A 16,771-nucleotide genomic window follows, 5' to 3' on the forward strand; every position below is an offset into this window, starting at 1 on the left:
TCAGGAACGTGGGAAAGAGAAAAAAAAACAAGATAGAGAGAGTGAGAGAGAGGGAGAGATAGGGGGGGGGGAGGGAGAGATAGGGGGAGAAAAGAGAGGTAGAGAGAGAGACAGCACGTACTACACTGATGAACAGAATGATTACACACCATTTGCTTCCGAGCACGTATGACAACCTTTTTATGAGCGAGCTGGCATATACATTCAGAATATCAAACTACAGCTGAAATCGGAAGTTTACATACACCTCAGCCAAATACATTTCAACTCCGTTTTGCACAATTCCTGACATTTAATCCTAGTAAAAATTCCCTGTTTTAGGTCAGATAGGATCACCACTTTATTTTAAGAACGTGAAATGTCAGAATAATAGTGGAGAGAATGATTTATTTCAGCTTTTATTTCTTTCATCACATTCCCAGTGGGTCTGAAGTTTACATACACTCAATTAGTATTTTGTAGCATTGCCTTTAAATTGTTTAACTTGGGTCAAACATTTCAGGTAGCCTTCCACAAGCTTCCCACAATAAGTTGGGAGAATTTTGTCCCATTCCTCCTGACAGAGCTGAGTAACTGAGTCAGGTTTGTAGGCCTCCTTGCCCGTACACGCTTTTTCAGTTCTGCCCACAAATGTTCTATAGGATTGAGGTCAGGGCTTTATGATGGGTACTCCAATACCTTGACTTTGTTGTCCTTAAGCCATTTTGCCACAACTTTGGACGTATGCTTAGGGTCATTGTCCATTTGGAAGACCCATTTGCGACCAAGCGTTAACTTCCTGACCGATGTCTTGAGATGTTGCTTCAATATATCCACATAATTTCCAGTCCTCATGATGTCATCTATTTTGTGAAGTGCACCAGTTCCTCCTGCAGCAAAGCACCGCCCAACATGATGCTGCCACCCCCGTGCTTCACGGTTGGGATGGTGTTCTTTGGCATGCAAGCCTCCCCTTTTTCCTCCAAACAATTATATTTTTGTTTCATCAGACCAGAGGACATTTCTCCTAAAAGTACGATCTTTGTCCCCATGTGCAGTTGCAAACCGTAGTCTGGCTTTTTTATGGCGGTTTTGGAACAGTGGCTTCCTCCTTGCTGAGCGGCCTTTCAGGTTATGTCGATATAGGACTTGTTTTACTGTGGATATAGATACTTTTGTACCTGTTTCCTCCAGCATCTTCACAAGGTCCTTTGCTGGGATTGATTTGCACTTTTGGCACCAAAGTACGTTCATCTCTAGAAGACAGAACGCGTCTCCTTCCTGAGCAGTATGACGGCTGCGTGGTCCCATGGTGTTTATACTTGTGTACTATTGCTTGTACAGATGAACATGGTACCTTCAGGCATTTGGAAATTGCTTCCAAGGATGAACCAGACTTGTGGAGGATTCCAATATTTTTTCTGAGGTCTTGGCTGATTTCTTTTGATTTTCCCATGATGTCAAGCAAAGAGGCACTGAGTTTGAAGGTAGGCCTTGAAATACATCCACAGGTACACCTCCAATTGACTCAAATTATGTCAATTAGCCTAACAGAACCTTCTAAAGCCATGACGTCATTTTCTGGAATTTTCCAAGCTGTTTAAAGGCACAGTCAACTGAGTGTATGTAAACTTCTGACCCACTGGAACTGCGATACAGTGAATTATAAGTGAAATAATCTGTCTGTAAACAATTGTTGAAAAAATGACTTGTGTCATGCACACAGTAGATGTCCTAACCGACTTGCCAAAACTATAGTTTGTTGACAAGAAATTTGTGGAGTGGTTGAAAAATGAGTTTTAATGACTCCAAGTGTATGTAAACTTACGACTTCAACTTTATATGTAATGTTAAGAATAATACAACAAAACCAAACATAAAAAATAGCTTATATCGTCAATATTTAATGGGGATCTGCTTGAGGAATATGGGGCTGGCATACACTTACAAATACAGTTGCAAAACACACGCATACACACTACACTACACCAATAGGTAGTGGAACACCACAAATCCAGAGGAAGGACCGCGTTTAAGCTTCCACCTTGCCAAGTAGATCCGTAGCCTCAAGCCAACACGTGTGTCTTGGAGCAGACTAGCATCTGCTACACTGAGGTATACAGTATAAAGTCTGCTGCTACTGTCCCTTCACCTCCATCCAACATGCTAACTGCGGGGACACTACAACAAACACACATGTACTCGCACACACACACACACACACACACACACACACACACACACACACACACACACACACACACACACACACACACACACACACACACAGGTTGTCATTAGTTTGTGCAGGAAACCTACAACAAGATATACATCAATTTCCCTTTAGATTCACTGTCACAGCTCTGAACGGATGGTAGTGATGACCTCAAACTCACTCCTGGAGGCTAAACTCTCCTGGAGGTGGTGGTCCATCACAAACAGACCCAGGCCTGTCCGCTTTGGCTGGAATGGTCTCTGGCCCCGGAGAGGCATACATTGTCATAACACCCACTGTCTAGATCAAAGCACTGATAGCGTACTGTAGGAGAGCAATGGGTGTGATGATAATGATAACTACCGCTGCTGTGGCTGTAGCTGCTGTACGTCCAGCCGGAGACAGACTGAGGGGGGGGGGGGGGGGGATACAGGGACACCGTATGGCATGTGGCCCAGTGGAGGCCAATGCAAGGGGAGGAAGGCAGACGGACTACTTAACTTAGAGCTGTGTGACTGTGTGTGTGAGTTCAAATCTGATAACGAGTAATACAAATAAAGCTGGAAAGTTGGAGAAAGAGGGGGGGGGGGGGGGGTCGAAGAGAGAAGTAAACAGAGGGAGAGAAAGAAGTAACAATTTAGAGAATAAAAAAGAAAAAGAGATGAAGAAAGAGAGGGAGGTAGAGAAGGAGAGAGAGAGAATGAGTATGTGAGTGAGGGGAATGTAATGGATCACTTGTGGTGTACAAGATAAAGGCTTTCATATCATATAGTTCCCTCGAAACCCATCCACACATATCTCTCCCTCTCTCCTCCCCCTTTCTCTTTTTCTCTCTCTCCTCCTTCTGTCTCTGTCTCTGACTCCAAAGTCAGCCTTTTCACTAATCCAGCACTTTCACAACTTCATACCCCTATCGCTCCCCCTCCTTCTCTCTCGTTTTCCTCTCTCTCCCTCCTCGGGAGTGTAGTCTAATCCCTTGTTCATTCTGTTCTACCTGTGTTTCCTTTGTTCAAGCGGCTGTTTCTGGCCTATCAGAGAAAATGAGAGAGAGCGAGAGAGGGGGGGGAGAAGAGAAAGGAGAGAAGGCGAGAGAGTGTTCTGTCCTGCTTGTCTAAACAGACACTGCGCTGGTGCATCTATCATTCACCTCAGAGAGAAATGAAAACCATGAACAGAGGAGGGGGAGAAGACCTGGCAACACAAACGAGCGCAGGCAGTAGAGGTTTTGGAGTTCACAGGGATTTATAGTTGTCCATTTAGGACGAGAGCAGTCTAGGAGAGAGACTTGCAGCTCCACTTAGGATAACATACAAGAATATCCACAATTACACTGTCAGAGATATGTGATGTATTGATTTGTGTGTGTGTGTGTGTGTGTGTGTGTATACCCATGCATTTTCATGTGTGTGTGTGTGTGTGTGCCCATGCATTTTCATGTGTATGTGTGTGTGTGTGCCCATGCATTTTCATGTGTATGTGTGTGTGTGTGTGTGTGTATTCACATATACAGTGGATTCTCAAACTATTCAGACCCCTTCACTTTTTCCACATTTTGTTACGTTACAGGCTTATTCTAAAATGTATTAAATATGTTTTTTTTTCAGCAATCTACACACAATACCCCATAATGACAAGGCAAAAACAGGTTTTTAGAAATGTTTGCAAATTTATAACTAAAAACAGAAATGCCTTATTTATGTAAATATTCAGACCCTTTGCTATGAGACTTGAAATTGAGATCAGGTGTATCCTGTTTCCATTGATCATCCTTGAGAATTTTATACAACTTGATTGGAGTCCACCTGTGGTAAATTGAATTGATTGGACATGATTTGGGAAGGCACACACCTGTCTATATTAGGTCCCACAGTTGACAGTGCATATCAGAGCAAAAACCAAGCCATGAGGTCGAAGGAATTGTCCGTAGAGCTCCGAGACAGGATTGTGTCGAGGCACAGATATGGGGAAGGGTACCAAAACAATTATGCAGCATTGAAGGTCCCCAAGAACACAGGGGCCTCCATTATTCTTAAATGTAAGAAGTTTGGAATCGCCAAAACTCTTCCTAGAGCTGACCGCCCAGTCAAACTGAGCAATCGGGGGAGAAGGGCCATGGTCAGGGAGGTGACCAAGAATCTTATGGTCACTGACAGAGCTCTAGAGTTCCTCTGTGGAGATGGGAGAACCTTCCGGAAGGACAGCCATCTCTGGAGCACTCCACCAATCAGGCCTTTATGGTAGAGTGGCCAGACGGAAGCCACTCCTCAGGAAAAGGCACATGACAGCCCGCTTTTATTTTGCCAAAAGGCACCGAAAGGACTCTCAGACCATGAGAAACAAGATTCTCTGGTCTGATGTAACCAAGATTGAACTCTTTGGCCTGAATGCCAAGCGTCACGTCTGGAGGAAACGCTCCCCATCCAACCTGACAGAGCTGGAGAGGATCTACAGAGAAGAATGGGAGAAACTCCCCAAATACAGGTGTGCGAAGCTTGTAACGTCATACCCAAGAAGACTCGATGCTGTAATCGCTGACAAAGGGGCTTCAACAAAGTACTGAGTAAAGGGATTGAATACTTATGTAAATGTGATATTTCTGTTTTTTTAATTTTTTTAATACATTTTCAAAACATTCAAATAACCTGTTTTTGCTTTGTCATTATGGGTTATTGTGTGTAGATTGATGCGGGGGGAAAAAAACAATTTAATCAATTTTAGAATAAGTCTGTGACATAACAAAATGTAGAAAAAGTAAAGGGATCTGGATCCTTTCAGAAGGCACTGTATGTGTATTTGTGTTTGTGCACAGGCATGTCCTTTACAATATCACTTTCCTTTCTTCAGATCCAACCTAATCTCTTTGTAATGTCGCTCCATGAAAGAATTTGGGTGGACAAGTCGAGCCACGCTTTGTGCTTTGAGGTACAGGAGACGCCAGATGAGAACTTTTTCACACAGACACACTTCATGACACGACACTGTTTGAACAAAAGGTGCTATCTAGAACCTAAAAGGGTTCTTCGGCTGTCCCCATAGGAGAACCCTTTGAAGAACCCTTGTTGGTTCCAGGTAAAATATATATTGGGTTCCATGTAGAACCCAATAGCTCTATAATTATAATTATTTGTATTTATTTATTTATTTTTACTTATCTATTTTTTTACTTAACACTTGTTTTTCTTAAAACTGCATTGTTGGTTAAGGGCTTGTAAGTAAGCATTTCCCTGTAAGGTCTACACATGTTGAATTGGGCGCATATGACAAATACAATTTGATTTGGTTTGATTTGATTCACGCAGAGGGTTCAAACCAAAAAGGGGTTCTGTTTTGGGGACAGCCAAAGAACCCTTGTGGATCCCTTTTTTCTAAGAGTGTACACTACATCCTCATCCCAATAGCAGATCCCCTATTGCCCTCGTTTCCTTCTTACATCCATCATGATAAAGTGACCTCATATAATGGTGCTACAGTAAGTATGGTTGGTCAATACAGTACAAAGATGACATGTCTCTACACCAGGCTCTCTTCCCATTGGGCACTGTCCTCTCAACATCTCATGTTGATTGGTTCATTACAACGACAACAATATAAAAACAGGAAGTTGTTTTTGTCTCTACAACTATGCTTCTCTATGGTTGGTCGGGGATGGAATGCCGAGGGGTGACAGAGTTCAGGGAAAGGAGTGTGTTATACTTAGAAGTCATTCATTTCTCCTGCTCTGTTGGTTGAAATGAGAAACTCCAGGATGGTCCTCTTTGGCTTGCATTTGCATCCCAGTGTCTTGTATTGAACAGAGGAGGGTGGCTACGGAAAGAGAAAGTCGTCTTAATAGGTTTAGGTCATGTTGTGTGTGAGGTCTGCGGTGTTTGGGAGTGTGAGTGTGTGTGAGAGAGAAAGAGAGAGGGAGTGGGGGATGAGGAGGTGTGCAGGACTGAGAGAGGGATTGAGGAAGAATAAAGGAGGGCAGGGTCAGACTCGTTCACTCTGCCATTGGATAAAGAAGGATTCCGGAAGGGAAACGTTGTGGCCTGGGTCGGGAGCAGAATGGGCCAGTAGATTTGTCTGACACAGGGAAGGAGGGATGAAAAAGGGCAAATGTCCCCTTTCTTTGCATTTTTTGTTATTTCAGCTGCTCAGACCTACATTCTCTCTTGAATACATTAACATACTCTCGTTTTTTTCCCTCTCTGCCGACATTACACCTCCAGGTTCAGCTTTCAGACCTCTTTCCTCCCCTTTTTCTCCCTCTATTTTTGGGCCAGACAATTCACCTCTACCTCTCTCTCTCTCTCTCTCTCCCCCCCCCCTCAGAGTTTCTCTGTACTTCTCCATCCCTCCATCCTCAGGGTTTCTTGGGCCTCTCCATCCCTCCATCCTCAGTTTCTCTGTACTTCTCCATCCCTCCATCCTCAGGGTTTCTTGGGCCTCTCCATCCCTCCATCCTCAGAGTTTCTCTGTCCTTCTCCATCCCTACATCCTCAGAGTTTCTCTGTCTTTCTCCATCCCTCCATCCTCAGGGTTTCTTGGGCCTCTCCATCCCTCCATCCTCAGGGTTTCTCTGTACTTCTCCATCCCTCCATCCTCAGAGTTTCCCTGTACTTCTCCATCCTCAGGGTTTCTCTGTACTTCTCCATCCCTCCATCCTCAGGGTTTCTTGGGCCTCTCCATCCCTCCATCCTCAGAGTTTCTCTGTCCTTCTCCATCCCTACATCCTCAAAGTTTCTTTGTCTTTCTCCATCCCTCCATCCTCAGGGTTTCTTGGGCCTCTCCATCCCTCCATCCTCAGGGTTTCTCTGTACTTCTCCATCCCTCCATCCTCAGAGTTTCCCTGTACTTCTCCATCCTCAGGGTTTCTATGTACTTTTCCATCCTCAGGGTTTCTCTGTACTTCTCCATCCCTCCATCCTCAGAGTTTCTCTGTACTTCTCCATCCCTCCATCCTCAGAGTTTCCCTGTACTTCTCCATCCTCAGGGTTTCTATGTACTTCTCCATCCTAAGGGTTTCTCTGTACTTCTCCATCCCTCCATCCTCAGAGTTTCTCTGTACTTCTCCATCCTCAGGGTTTCTCTGTACTTCTCCATCCCTCCATCCTAAGGGTTTCTCTGTACTTCTCCATCCCTCCATCCTAAGGGTTTCTCTGTACTTCTCCATCCTCAGGGTTTCTCTGTACTTCTCTATCCCTCCATCCTAAGGGTTTCTCTGTACTTCTCCATCCCTCCATCCTAAGGGTTTCTCTGTACTTCTCCATCCTCAGGGTTTCTCTGTACTTCTCCATCCCTCCATCCTCAGAGTTTCTCTGTACTTCTCCATCCTCAGGGTTTCTCTGTACTTCTCCATCCCTCCATCCTCAGAGTTTCTCTGTACTTCTCCATCCCTCCATCCTAAGGGTTTCTCTGTACTTCTCCATCCCTCCATCCTAAGGGTTTCTCTGTACTTCTCCATCCCTCCATCCTCAGGGTTTCTCTGTACTTCTCCATCCTCAGGGTTTCTCTGTACTTCTCCATCCCTCCATCCTCAGAGTTTCTCTGTACTTCTCCATCCTCAGGGTTTCTCTGTACTTCTCCATCCCTCCATCCTAAGGGTTTCTCTGTACTTCTCCATCCCTCTATCCTCAGAGTTTCTCTGTACTTCTCCATCCTCAGGGTTTCTCTGTACTTCTCCATCCCTCCATCCTCAGAGTTTCCCTGTACTTCTCCATCCCTCCATCCTAAGGGTTTCTCTGTACTTCTCCATCCCTCCATCCTCAGAGTTTCCCTGTACTTCTCCATCCCTCCATCCTCAGGGTTTCCCTGTACTTCTCCATCCCTCCATCCTCAGGGTTTCCCTGTACTTCTCCATCCCTCCATCCTCAGGGTTTCCCTGTACTTCTCCATCCCTCCATCCTCAGGGTTTCCCTGTACTTCTCCATCCCTCCATCCTCAGGGTTTCCCTGTACTTCTCCATCCCTCCATCCTCAGAGTTTCTCTGTACTTCTCCATCCTCAGGGTTTCTCTGTACTTCTCCATCCCTCCATCCTCAGAGTTTCTATGTACTTCTCCATCCTAAGGGTTTCTCTGTACTTCTCCATCCCTCCATCCTCAGGGTTTCTTGGGCCTCTCCATCCCTCCATCCTCGGGGTTTCTTGGGCCGTCCATTGCGGGGCAGGTTCTCCACAGTGTTACTGAGACGATACTTGACGATGATGCTGTGCACTGTGGACTTAGGCATCCTCAGCTCCTGCCCTATGGACCCCTCCGACTTGCCGTCCTTCCACAGGTCGACCACGCGCTGCCGCTGAATGATGTTGTGCTCCTTGGTCTTCAGGAAGCCGGCGCCGCCGCCACCCGGGGCTTCTGGGGCTTCTGTGGGGGCAGACAAGCGGCAGAGCTGTAGAGACTGGGTGGGACTGGGAGGGAGAGGTAGGGTTGGCCACGGCAACGGCACGGCAACAGGAGTGACAGTCAGGCAGTTCAGGCAGTACCGTAGCAGAGACACTCTGTCTGGCCCTCAACACTCCAGTACTGAGAGGGTCAGTTTCCTCAAGGTGTCATGGAAACAATGACAACCACCGTTATACTTCCCAGAGGGCAATGCATTTTGGGGGACTTTCAATGTTGTTGAAAGTTTGTGTTCCCACAATTCAGGACTGTTGAAAAGCAGAGAGAGTGACTGGTATGAGAGTCCAATATGTCATGCGTAATTGCTTGGAGTTCACCAAATGTAGCTTAAAGTTACGTGATGAGAAAAGAAGCAGGGCAGACAGACATTGTTTACTTTGAGACAGCAGCAGCTTTGCGTACTCAGGACGAGGATGAGGTTAACAGACTGTTGAGGTTACTAGGAGGTTATTATGAGGTCACAGTTGTCCTCCCTCCCCCTCTCATATCTCTCCTCTCCTCATCTGCCTCTACCTTTTTTCTTTCTCTCTAAAAAGGGGTCAGTAACAACAACCAAGACAACAACCCCAAGACGCCCCCATGTACCAAATATGTATAGCTCTCTCCAGAGAGAGAGAGAGAGAGAGAGAGAGAGAGAGAGAGAGAGAGAGAGAGAGAGAGAGAGAGAGAGAGAGAGAGAGAGAGAGAGAGAGAGAGAGAGAGAGAGAGAGAGAGAGAGAGAGAGAGAGAGAGAGAGAGAGAGAGAGAGAGAGAGAGAGATCAGCGGGTTCGTCTGTGCGTTCAGGCAACATTCAGCTCGGCACGGTCCACTCAGACTCAACACCCACGGAGAACAGACGGCGCGCGATCTGGCGACTATTTCTGAACACCAGCATTCAGCCCAACATTCAGTTCGGTCTAAGAGAGATCTAGTTTACAAGTCCCAACAAGGAGTTTACACAAGTAAGTTCTGTGTGGTTTGGTGTCCTCTTAAAATACCTTTGTACAAAAGTCCCTGGAGACTGAATTGTATCTTGGCACCGCAACTCGGTACGAAACTGCACTGCAATGAGATTTTCAGAAAAAGCTCCCAAAAATACTATGTCTCTGACAGACGGGCCCCTCTGCAATGACATAAATCAAGACGTTGGAATACAGACAGTGCCCACGCTACAGGCGGACTGGACTGGACAGCACACTGGGTCAGGCCAATTACAAGGTAATACCAGTCGAGAGTATCAGGTTTCACCACATATCTCTATTACATTACAAAACGTCTTGGAACACAAACCCGCCCCAGTGCAGACGTATCTGGTCAACATCTGCTGTAGCCAAACTAATGGAGGGAAAATAAATTCCATCATTGGCAGTTGAAGAGGACTAAGAATGAGTGAAGGAGCTGGATAATAAGCCAACAAACCTTTGAGGTGGAGAGTTTAGGAGATTTGAATTAAAAAAGCACTGTAATGAGTACAATAAACCTTTAGGAGGAAAAAATAAACATCTGCAAATATTCTTCCAAAATTGTCGGTGGGTTCCAATGTACTAGAATCCTTCATATTTTTACTAGCTTTGTTCGTAACATCTGATAGAAAACCATTTGTAGGGTTTTTTAACGATCGTGTTGAACAGATCAAGGAGAGAATCCTAACTTGCACCTACATTGAATTCTTAAATCTCCCATTTCCATCAACGCATGACAAAGTGAAAGTTCAACTTAGGCGGAAGTTAGGATTCACCATAGAGATAGAATGATATCATACCAGTTCTGGGGGGGGGGGGGGGGGGGGGGGGGGGTCTGCCCCAAAGTGACATCAGAGATTGTGATTGGCTGTGAACCTGACTACTTCAGGTGGCAACAATCTGTCAACAACAACAGAGAGGAAGACAAAGTGGATCACGTGGATCTCCCTGATGGAAGTGGCTCCCGCATTGGCAGGTTATATCATGACAGACGAGGGTAAGACGTACTCAACTCTGTTTTCTTCAATAAACAGTGCTTAGGAGGGTGATATAAAACATGGAGTTTTCTCACAGAGCCATTTGAGAGAAAAAAATAATGCTTACTACACAGAAGCACTAAGCCTCACCATAATGATTTATATATAGCAGCAGCTGCAAATATTTCACTACATTATGTCTCACTACAAAATGTATGACCATATAAAGATGCTACATTCCCCATGCATATCTGGAACAGATTTGACCCATCTGTCCAAGTTGCCAAAGCCAGAAGCCAATGCATTCTGAACTGTACCTTATTAGGTCTACATCAACACAAATATCGTGACATACTTCTCCATCCCTCCATCCTCAGGGCTTCTTGGGCCGTCCATTGCGGGGCAGGTTTATATCGGTTACGATTGACTTTAAGGGTGGCTACTCGGTAGCAGCTGCAATGTCCTCTGAAATCGTTCATGGACTGTCTGATGTAGTCAACAATTCACTAGAAAACCTTCATCAGTGGCACTTTGGAAGAAGAAGAAATGTGTGTGTGTGTGTGTGTGTGTGTATATGTAAGTGTACTGAGCTAAATTGAGCTGTTTACTCCATTTGGACTGTACAGACCACCTACTTGGATCGAGTACACACACACACACACACACACACACACACACACACACACACACACACACACACACACACATTTCTTCTTCTTCCAAAGTGCCACTGATGAAGGTTTTCTAGTGAATTGTTCACTATATCAGACAGTCCATGATCGATTTCAGAGGACATTGCAGCTGCTGCAGAGTAGACACCCTTAAAGCCAATCGTAACCAATATAAACAGTGAATCCTTCATCAGTAGTTTTGGAAAGCCCTTCTCAGTGAATGGGTATATGTACAGTATGGGCCACTGACCTGATACGAAGGATCCAGGAGGCATCTGGCTGTAGTTGGCTCCTCCCATGGGTAAGACTCCCAGGGGGGTGGGGGTGAAGGGGGGCCCAAAGTTCTGAGGAGTGGCGTAGGGTCCTGGAGGGATGGTCTGGAGGGAGAGGGGACAGATGGTTCATTTGATGATCAATCTTAAATCAAGTCATCAGAAGCCAGAATATCTTAACCAGTGTGGGGTTGTGTGTGTGTGTGTGTGTGTGTGTGTGTGTGTGTGTGTGTGTGTGTGTGTGTATACGCTTGCATGCGTGTGTGCTCACCGGGGGCGGGTGTGTGTCAGTGCCCTTGCTGGCCAGCCTGCTGAGGATGCTCCTCTCTGACATCTGCAGACGTGCGGCAATGGGCGGGACCCGGGACAGCGTGGCGGGGAGCCGTGTCACGTCAGCCTTCATGTCGCTCAGCAGCTCCTCCAACTGGTTCAGCACTGACATTACACCAACACAACGGTCAGTTTCCAGTTAACAGGCACCTCTTCATTTACTATTATTAAGTCAACCATCAACCATCTACTATTCAGTTCCACTGGGTTTGGGGGACATTATCCACTAGAAGTGGGACACATAGCGAACGTGAGTCACGGTGCACAGAGAATCCGGTGGGTTGGTGCTGGACTAGAACCAAAGCCTTCAAACTCTGCAGTCCGCCAGTATTGAACATTCCTTTTCAACATCATTTGTTGAAAATGTACCAAGTATGTTGTCCTTTCAAATTAACAGTACAAACATACCAACTCTTCTGAGATTGTAACTCTATCCTGATGATGACATTGTGAAATGCTCGCCTCTGGCAGCAACAGCTCTGTGAGGCTTACTGGACAGATTTAGGTCAAAGAACCTTGAAAAAATATAGCCCGGGGGGGGGCCTGTGTTTCTTTATCACTGATATAAATGCGTACAGACACACACACACACACACACACACAATCCTCCCTCCACCCCCTTCCACACTCCCCCTCACCTTTATGCAGCACGGCATTGGCCGGTTTGTTCCCGGCCAGGGACTCCTTGCTGAGGTGTTGGTGGGACTCGGCCAGACACTCCACCTCGGCATAACGGGCGTTCAACGCCATGGCGGGGTGGACCGGGTCCTGGGTCATATTCAGGTAGGCTGCCCGTCTCAGTTGTTCCTCTATCACCAGGGCCTGCTCTAATAACTGGGGGGAGAGCGGGAGGGGAGAAGGGAAAGAGAGGGAAGGGGGAGACAAGGAGAGTCAGTGTCACGTCTGCTCCCTCTCCGGCCTCTAGGTCACCAGGCTGCTCGTTATGGCGCACACTTGTCACCATCGTTATGCGCAACTGTGCGTCGTCAGACTCACCTGGACTCCATCGCTTCTCTGGTTACCTGCCCTATATATATGTCACTCCCTTTGGTTCCTTCCCTATATATATGTCACTCCCTTTGGTTCCTTCCCTATATATATATGTCACTCCCTTTGGTTCCTTCCCTATATATGTCACTCCCTTTGGTTCCTTCCCTATATATATGTCACTCCCTTTGGTTCCTTCCCTATATATGTCACTCCCTTTGGTTCCTTCCCCAGGCATCATTGTTTCTGTTTCAGGTCTGTACGTTTTTCAAGGTTCTTGTTTTGTATTATGTTGTGTTTATTTTATTAAAACACTAACTCCCTGAACTTGCTTCCCGACTCTCAGCGCATATCCTTACAGTCAGTTCTTTCCTTAAAAAAAAAAAAATGTAACTAGGCAAGTCAGTTAAGAACAAATTATTATTTACTACGACGGCCTAGGAACAGTGGGTTAACTGCCTTGTTCAGGGGCAGAAGGACAGATTTGGTCCTTGTCAGCTCTGGGATTCGATCTAACAACCAAGCGGTTACTGGTCCAACGCTCTAACCACTAGGCTACCCTGCCGGACCATCATAAAACTCCTTTGCTTTCTGACATACAGTATATCTACAGTATCTACTGCACTTCATGGCAATACAGTTCTATTGGATTTCATTGATCTGAACTGTAATGAGGAAGATGTTAGAGATAGAAGGGAAGAGAGAGGAGAGAGATACCGTATAGGTGGGTGTGGGGTGAGGAGGAGGAGGAAAACGATAGATGACATGTTTGGAGAAATTCTAGAGATTATATACATATTTACAGTTTTATTTTAGCCAGCTGTGATTTAGTCAACACCATCATTTGTGATTTTACTCAATTCGGGGGCAGAGAGAAAGAGAGACAGAGAGAGAAAGAGAGAGAGAGAGAGAGGACAGAGAAAGGAGAAAGAGACAGAGAGAAAGAGAGAGCGTGAGAGAGCGCGCGCGAGAGAGAGAGAATGCGGATGTTGAGGTCAGGGTATGAAACATGTGAGGCCGTCAAAAACAGGATGAGTGTCATTTCACAAATGCACCGGTCAGCAATACCAACCTGGTCTGTCAACCCGATATCTGTCTCTCATAGGGTCTGTCTTGTTCTTACATCCTTCAAACAGATGTTTTCTATTAGATATTATAAACTGTGTGGTTCAAGCCCAGAATGCTGATTGGCTGACAGCCATGGCATATCAGACCACATACCACGGGTATGACAAAACATGTATTTGTACTGCTCTAATTACATTAGTAACCAGTTTATAATAGCACTAAGGCACCTCAGGGGTTTGTGATATACGGCCAATATCGCAAGGCTAAGGGATGTATCCAGGCACTCCGCGTTTCGTCGGGTATAAGAACAGCCCTTAGCCGTGTTATATTGGCCATATACCACACCTCCTTATTGCTTAACTGAATAGTACAAAAGCATGTCCTGAATCCTGACAGTCTTGTCGGTGTCATGGTTGGATTTTGTTGTGTCATAGTTATGTTATGGTAATGTTATAGTATGTCATGTGATGTGTCGGGTCCAGAGTGTTTCCAGGCCTTCGAGTTATGCTATGAAGGTTATACCATGCTACACTGTTATGCCATGTCACGTTTTTTTTCACCCTATGTCATGTCATGTCATGTTATGTCATACTATGTCATGCTGTGTCACATGCTGTGGTGTCGCACCTTGAAGCGGCGGGCCAGGAACTTGTTCTTCATCTCCAGGAAGTTGCCCTTGTTGGCCTGCGACTTGAAGGGCTCGTTGACGATAGCAAACTGGGGATCGTTCTGGATGTCCTGCCACCTCGCGTACCCATGACTGATGCGCAGGGGTCAAGGGTCATACAGCTCAATACACCAGCAGCCAAAGCAATACCTAGTCTGTCAGTAGTAACAAGTATTTTAGCACAACTTCTATGAATAGGGCTATTCTCATCAAGTGTATTCCTACTGAATCCTTTCAGATCTTGATTGTTTCTTGTGGTAGGAGGGCTAGGCTTGGATTCGATATTTGGCATTCTAGTCAAAGTCATACAAATAGAACAGAATGGACTGTTCCAATCCCTATTTCATGTGTAGATTTCTGCAGATACAATCTAATACCTCTCTGTTACACAAATGCACCGACGGGTGGACTTCACACGAAGCCACTGCCGCAGCATGACAGATAAATAAACACGACAAGAAGGTCTCCGCGGCAACCACCGTCAAGGATACAGTACAATTCCCGCCAGCAGCCAGAAGTCGTGTCGCCGGTGCCAGATCTCATTCATCTTCCCGGAGGAGATGGCGGCCCGCTCCTCGTTCTGCCACAGCGTATGCAGCTCTGCAGGGTGAAACGTCAGCATAATGTTGGGTCAGTGTTATAGCATCCACGTAACGTTGTGTCAATGTCATAACAAACAGTGATACGGACTCAGTGTATTATGCCACTGTGTATGTTGCTCAGCACAGGGACAGCAGCATAACGCTGTGTCAATGTTAAAACAACATCTGATGCTGAGTGTGATCCACCACTGTGTGTGGAGCTCTTAATGGGGGATCGTCAACATAACTTTGTGTGTCAATGTTATAAGAGCAACCTGTGATACTGAAAACATTGACGTCAAAACAACCCATGATACAAGCATTTCGCTACACCCGCAATAACATCTGCTAAATACGTGTCTGTGACCAACACAATTTGATTTGATACTAAGTCACGGTGTGTGGAGCTCTTTGTGGGAGATCATCAGCATAACGTTGAATTCATGTTCAAACAACCCATGACACAGTGAGTTCTGCTTCTAAACTGGGTGCTTCGAGCCCTGAATGCTGATTGGCTGACAGCCATGGTATATCAGACCGCATACCACGGGTATGACAAAACATGTATTTTTACTGCTCTAATTACATTAGTAACCAGTTTATAATAGAAATAAGGCACCTCGGGGGGTTTGTGATATACGGCCAATATCGCAAGGCTAAGGGATGTATCCAGGAACTCTGCGTTTCGTCGGGTATAAGAACAGCCCTTAGCCGTGTTATATTGGCCATATACCACACCTCCTTATTGCTTAACTGAATAGTACAAAAGCATGTCCTGAATCCTGACAGTCTTGTCGGTGTCATGGTTGGATTTTGTTGTGGTAATGATGTGCTCTAATTACATTGGTAATCAGTTTATAATAACAACAAGGCACCTCGGGGGGTTGTGATATATGGCCAATATATCACGGCTTAGGGCTGTGTCCACTCAAATACACAGTACCAGACATGACATATGATAGGGCTCATTTACCCGTGAAGCCCCCATCAGCAATGTTGAACATGAAGCGCCGTCGCTCGGGGGGGGTGATGGGGGGTTTTGGCAAGGCATCTTTGGCAACCTCCTCCTTCGCCACTTCTTTCCCAGCATCCTTTTCACCTTTTACTTCCTCTGTGAGCAGTAAAAACACAAGCCAGTTCATTCAGATAAGTAGATGCCATTGAACTATACCTAATAGTCTATACCTATCTATCAGTGACTAGTCAGTGAGTCACTAACTAACTAACTGACTGACTAACTAACAGACATGTACAGACGGATGGACGGACAGGTGAGGTCACTCACCTTTCATCACGTCAGAGGGTTGCTGTCGCTCCATCCTTTCCATGTTGTCTGGCCCTTCTGTGGGGACAGGGGCCTCCTCACTCTTCTCCATGTCCTTTTCCTTGTTGTTGTCCTTCTCTTTCTCCTCCTCCACCTTCTCTCTAGGTGAGAGTGTTACACTACCTGGTTTCTCATGTTTGACCTCCGACCCTTGCTTAGTTGTTTCCCCGAAGGACCCCTCCTCCTTACTCTCCTCCTCAACTTTCTTCTCCTCCACTAGGGCCGGAAGGGTGTCAGTCGTTTTGGTTTCTTTCCCCTCCTTCTCCTCTTTTGTACCCTTCTCCTCCTTGTCTGTTGTTGTGCAAGGGGATAATTCTTGTAGTGCTTCTTTGGTAGAGATTGGAGTCTGGGGACATGACAAAATGTTCAGTAAGAGTTAT

At 45.8% G+C, this 16,771-nt stretch overlaps 1 protein-coding gene across 4 annotated transcripts in view; it reads right to left on the minus strand.

Moving 5' to 3' along the window:
• The window catches only part of LOC110531704 (ATP-dependent chromatin remodeler CHD3), a 56,426-nt gene that overhangs the window by 4,265 nt on the left and 35,390 nt on the right, over nucleotides 1-16,771 (minus strand). For all 4 annotated transcript variants that reach the window (XM_021615035.3, XM_021615033.3, XM_090183761.1 and 1 more), the window contains exons 32-38: nucleotides 16,353-16,737; nucleotides 16,041-16,178; nucleotides 14,978-15,086; nucleotides 14,447-14,579; nucleotides 12,403-12,598; nucleotides 11,706-11,869; nucleotides 11,413-11,539 (exon numbers count right to left, since the gene is read on the minus strand). In XM_021615035.3, coding sequence (XP_021470710.3) covers nucleotides 11,413-11,539; nucleotides 11,706-11,869; nucleotides 12,403-12,598; nucleotides 14,447-14,579; nucleotides 14,978-15,086; nucleotides 16,041-16,178; nucleotides 16,353-16,737 — 1,252 coding nt within the window. The remainder of the gene's footprint in view (nucleotides 1-11,412; nucleotides 11,540-11,705; nucleotides 11,870-12,402; nucleotides 12,599-14,446; nucleotides 14,580-14,977; nucleotides 15,087-16,040; nucleotides 16,179-16,352; nucleotides 16,738-16,771) is intronic.

Source organism: Oncorhynchus mykiss, chromosome 9 (genome assembly GCF_057628025.1).
Source record: "Oncorhynchus mykiss isolate SJ-2025 chromosome 9, ASM5762802v1, whole genome shotgun sequence".
Lineage (NCBI taxonomy): Eukaryota > Metazoa > Chordata > Actinopteri > Salmoniformes > Salmonidae > Oncorhynchus > Oncorhynchus mykiss.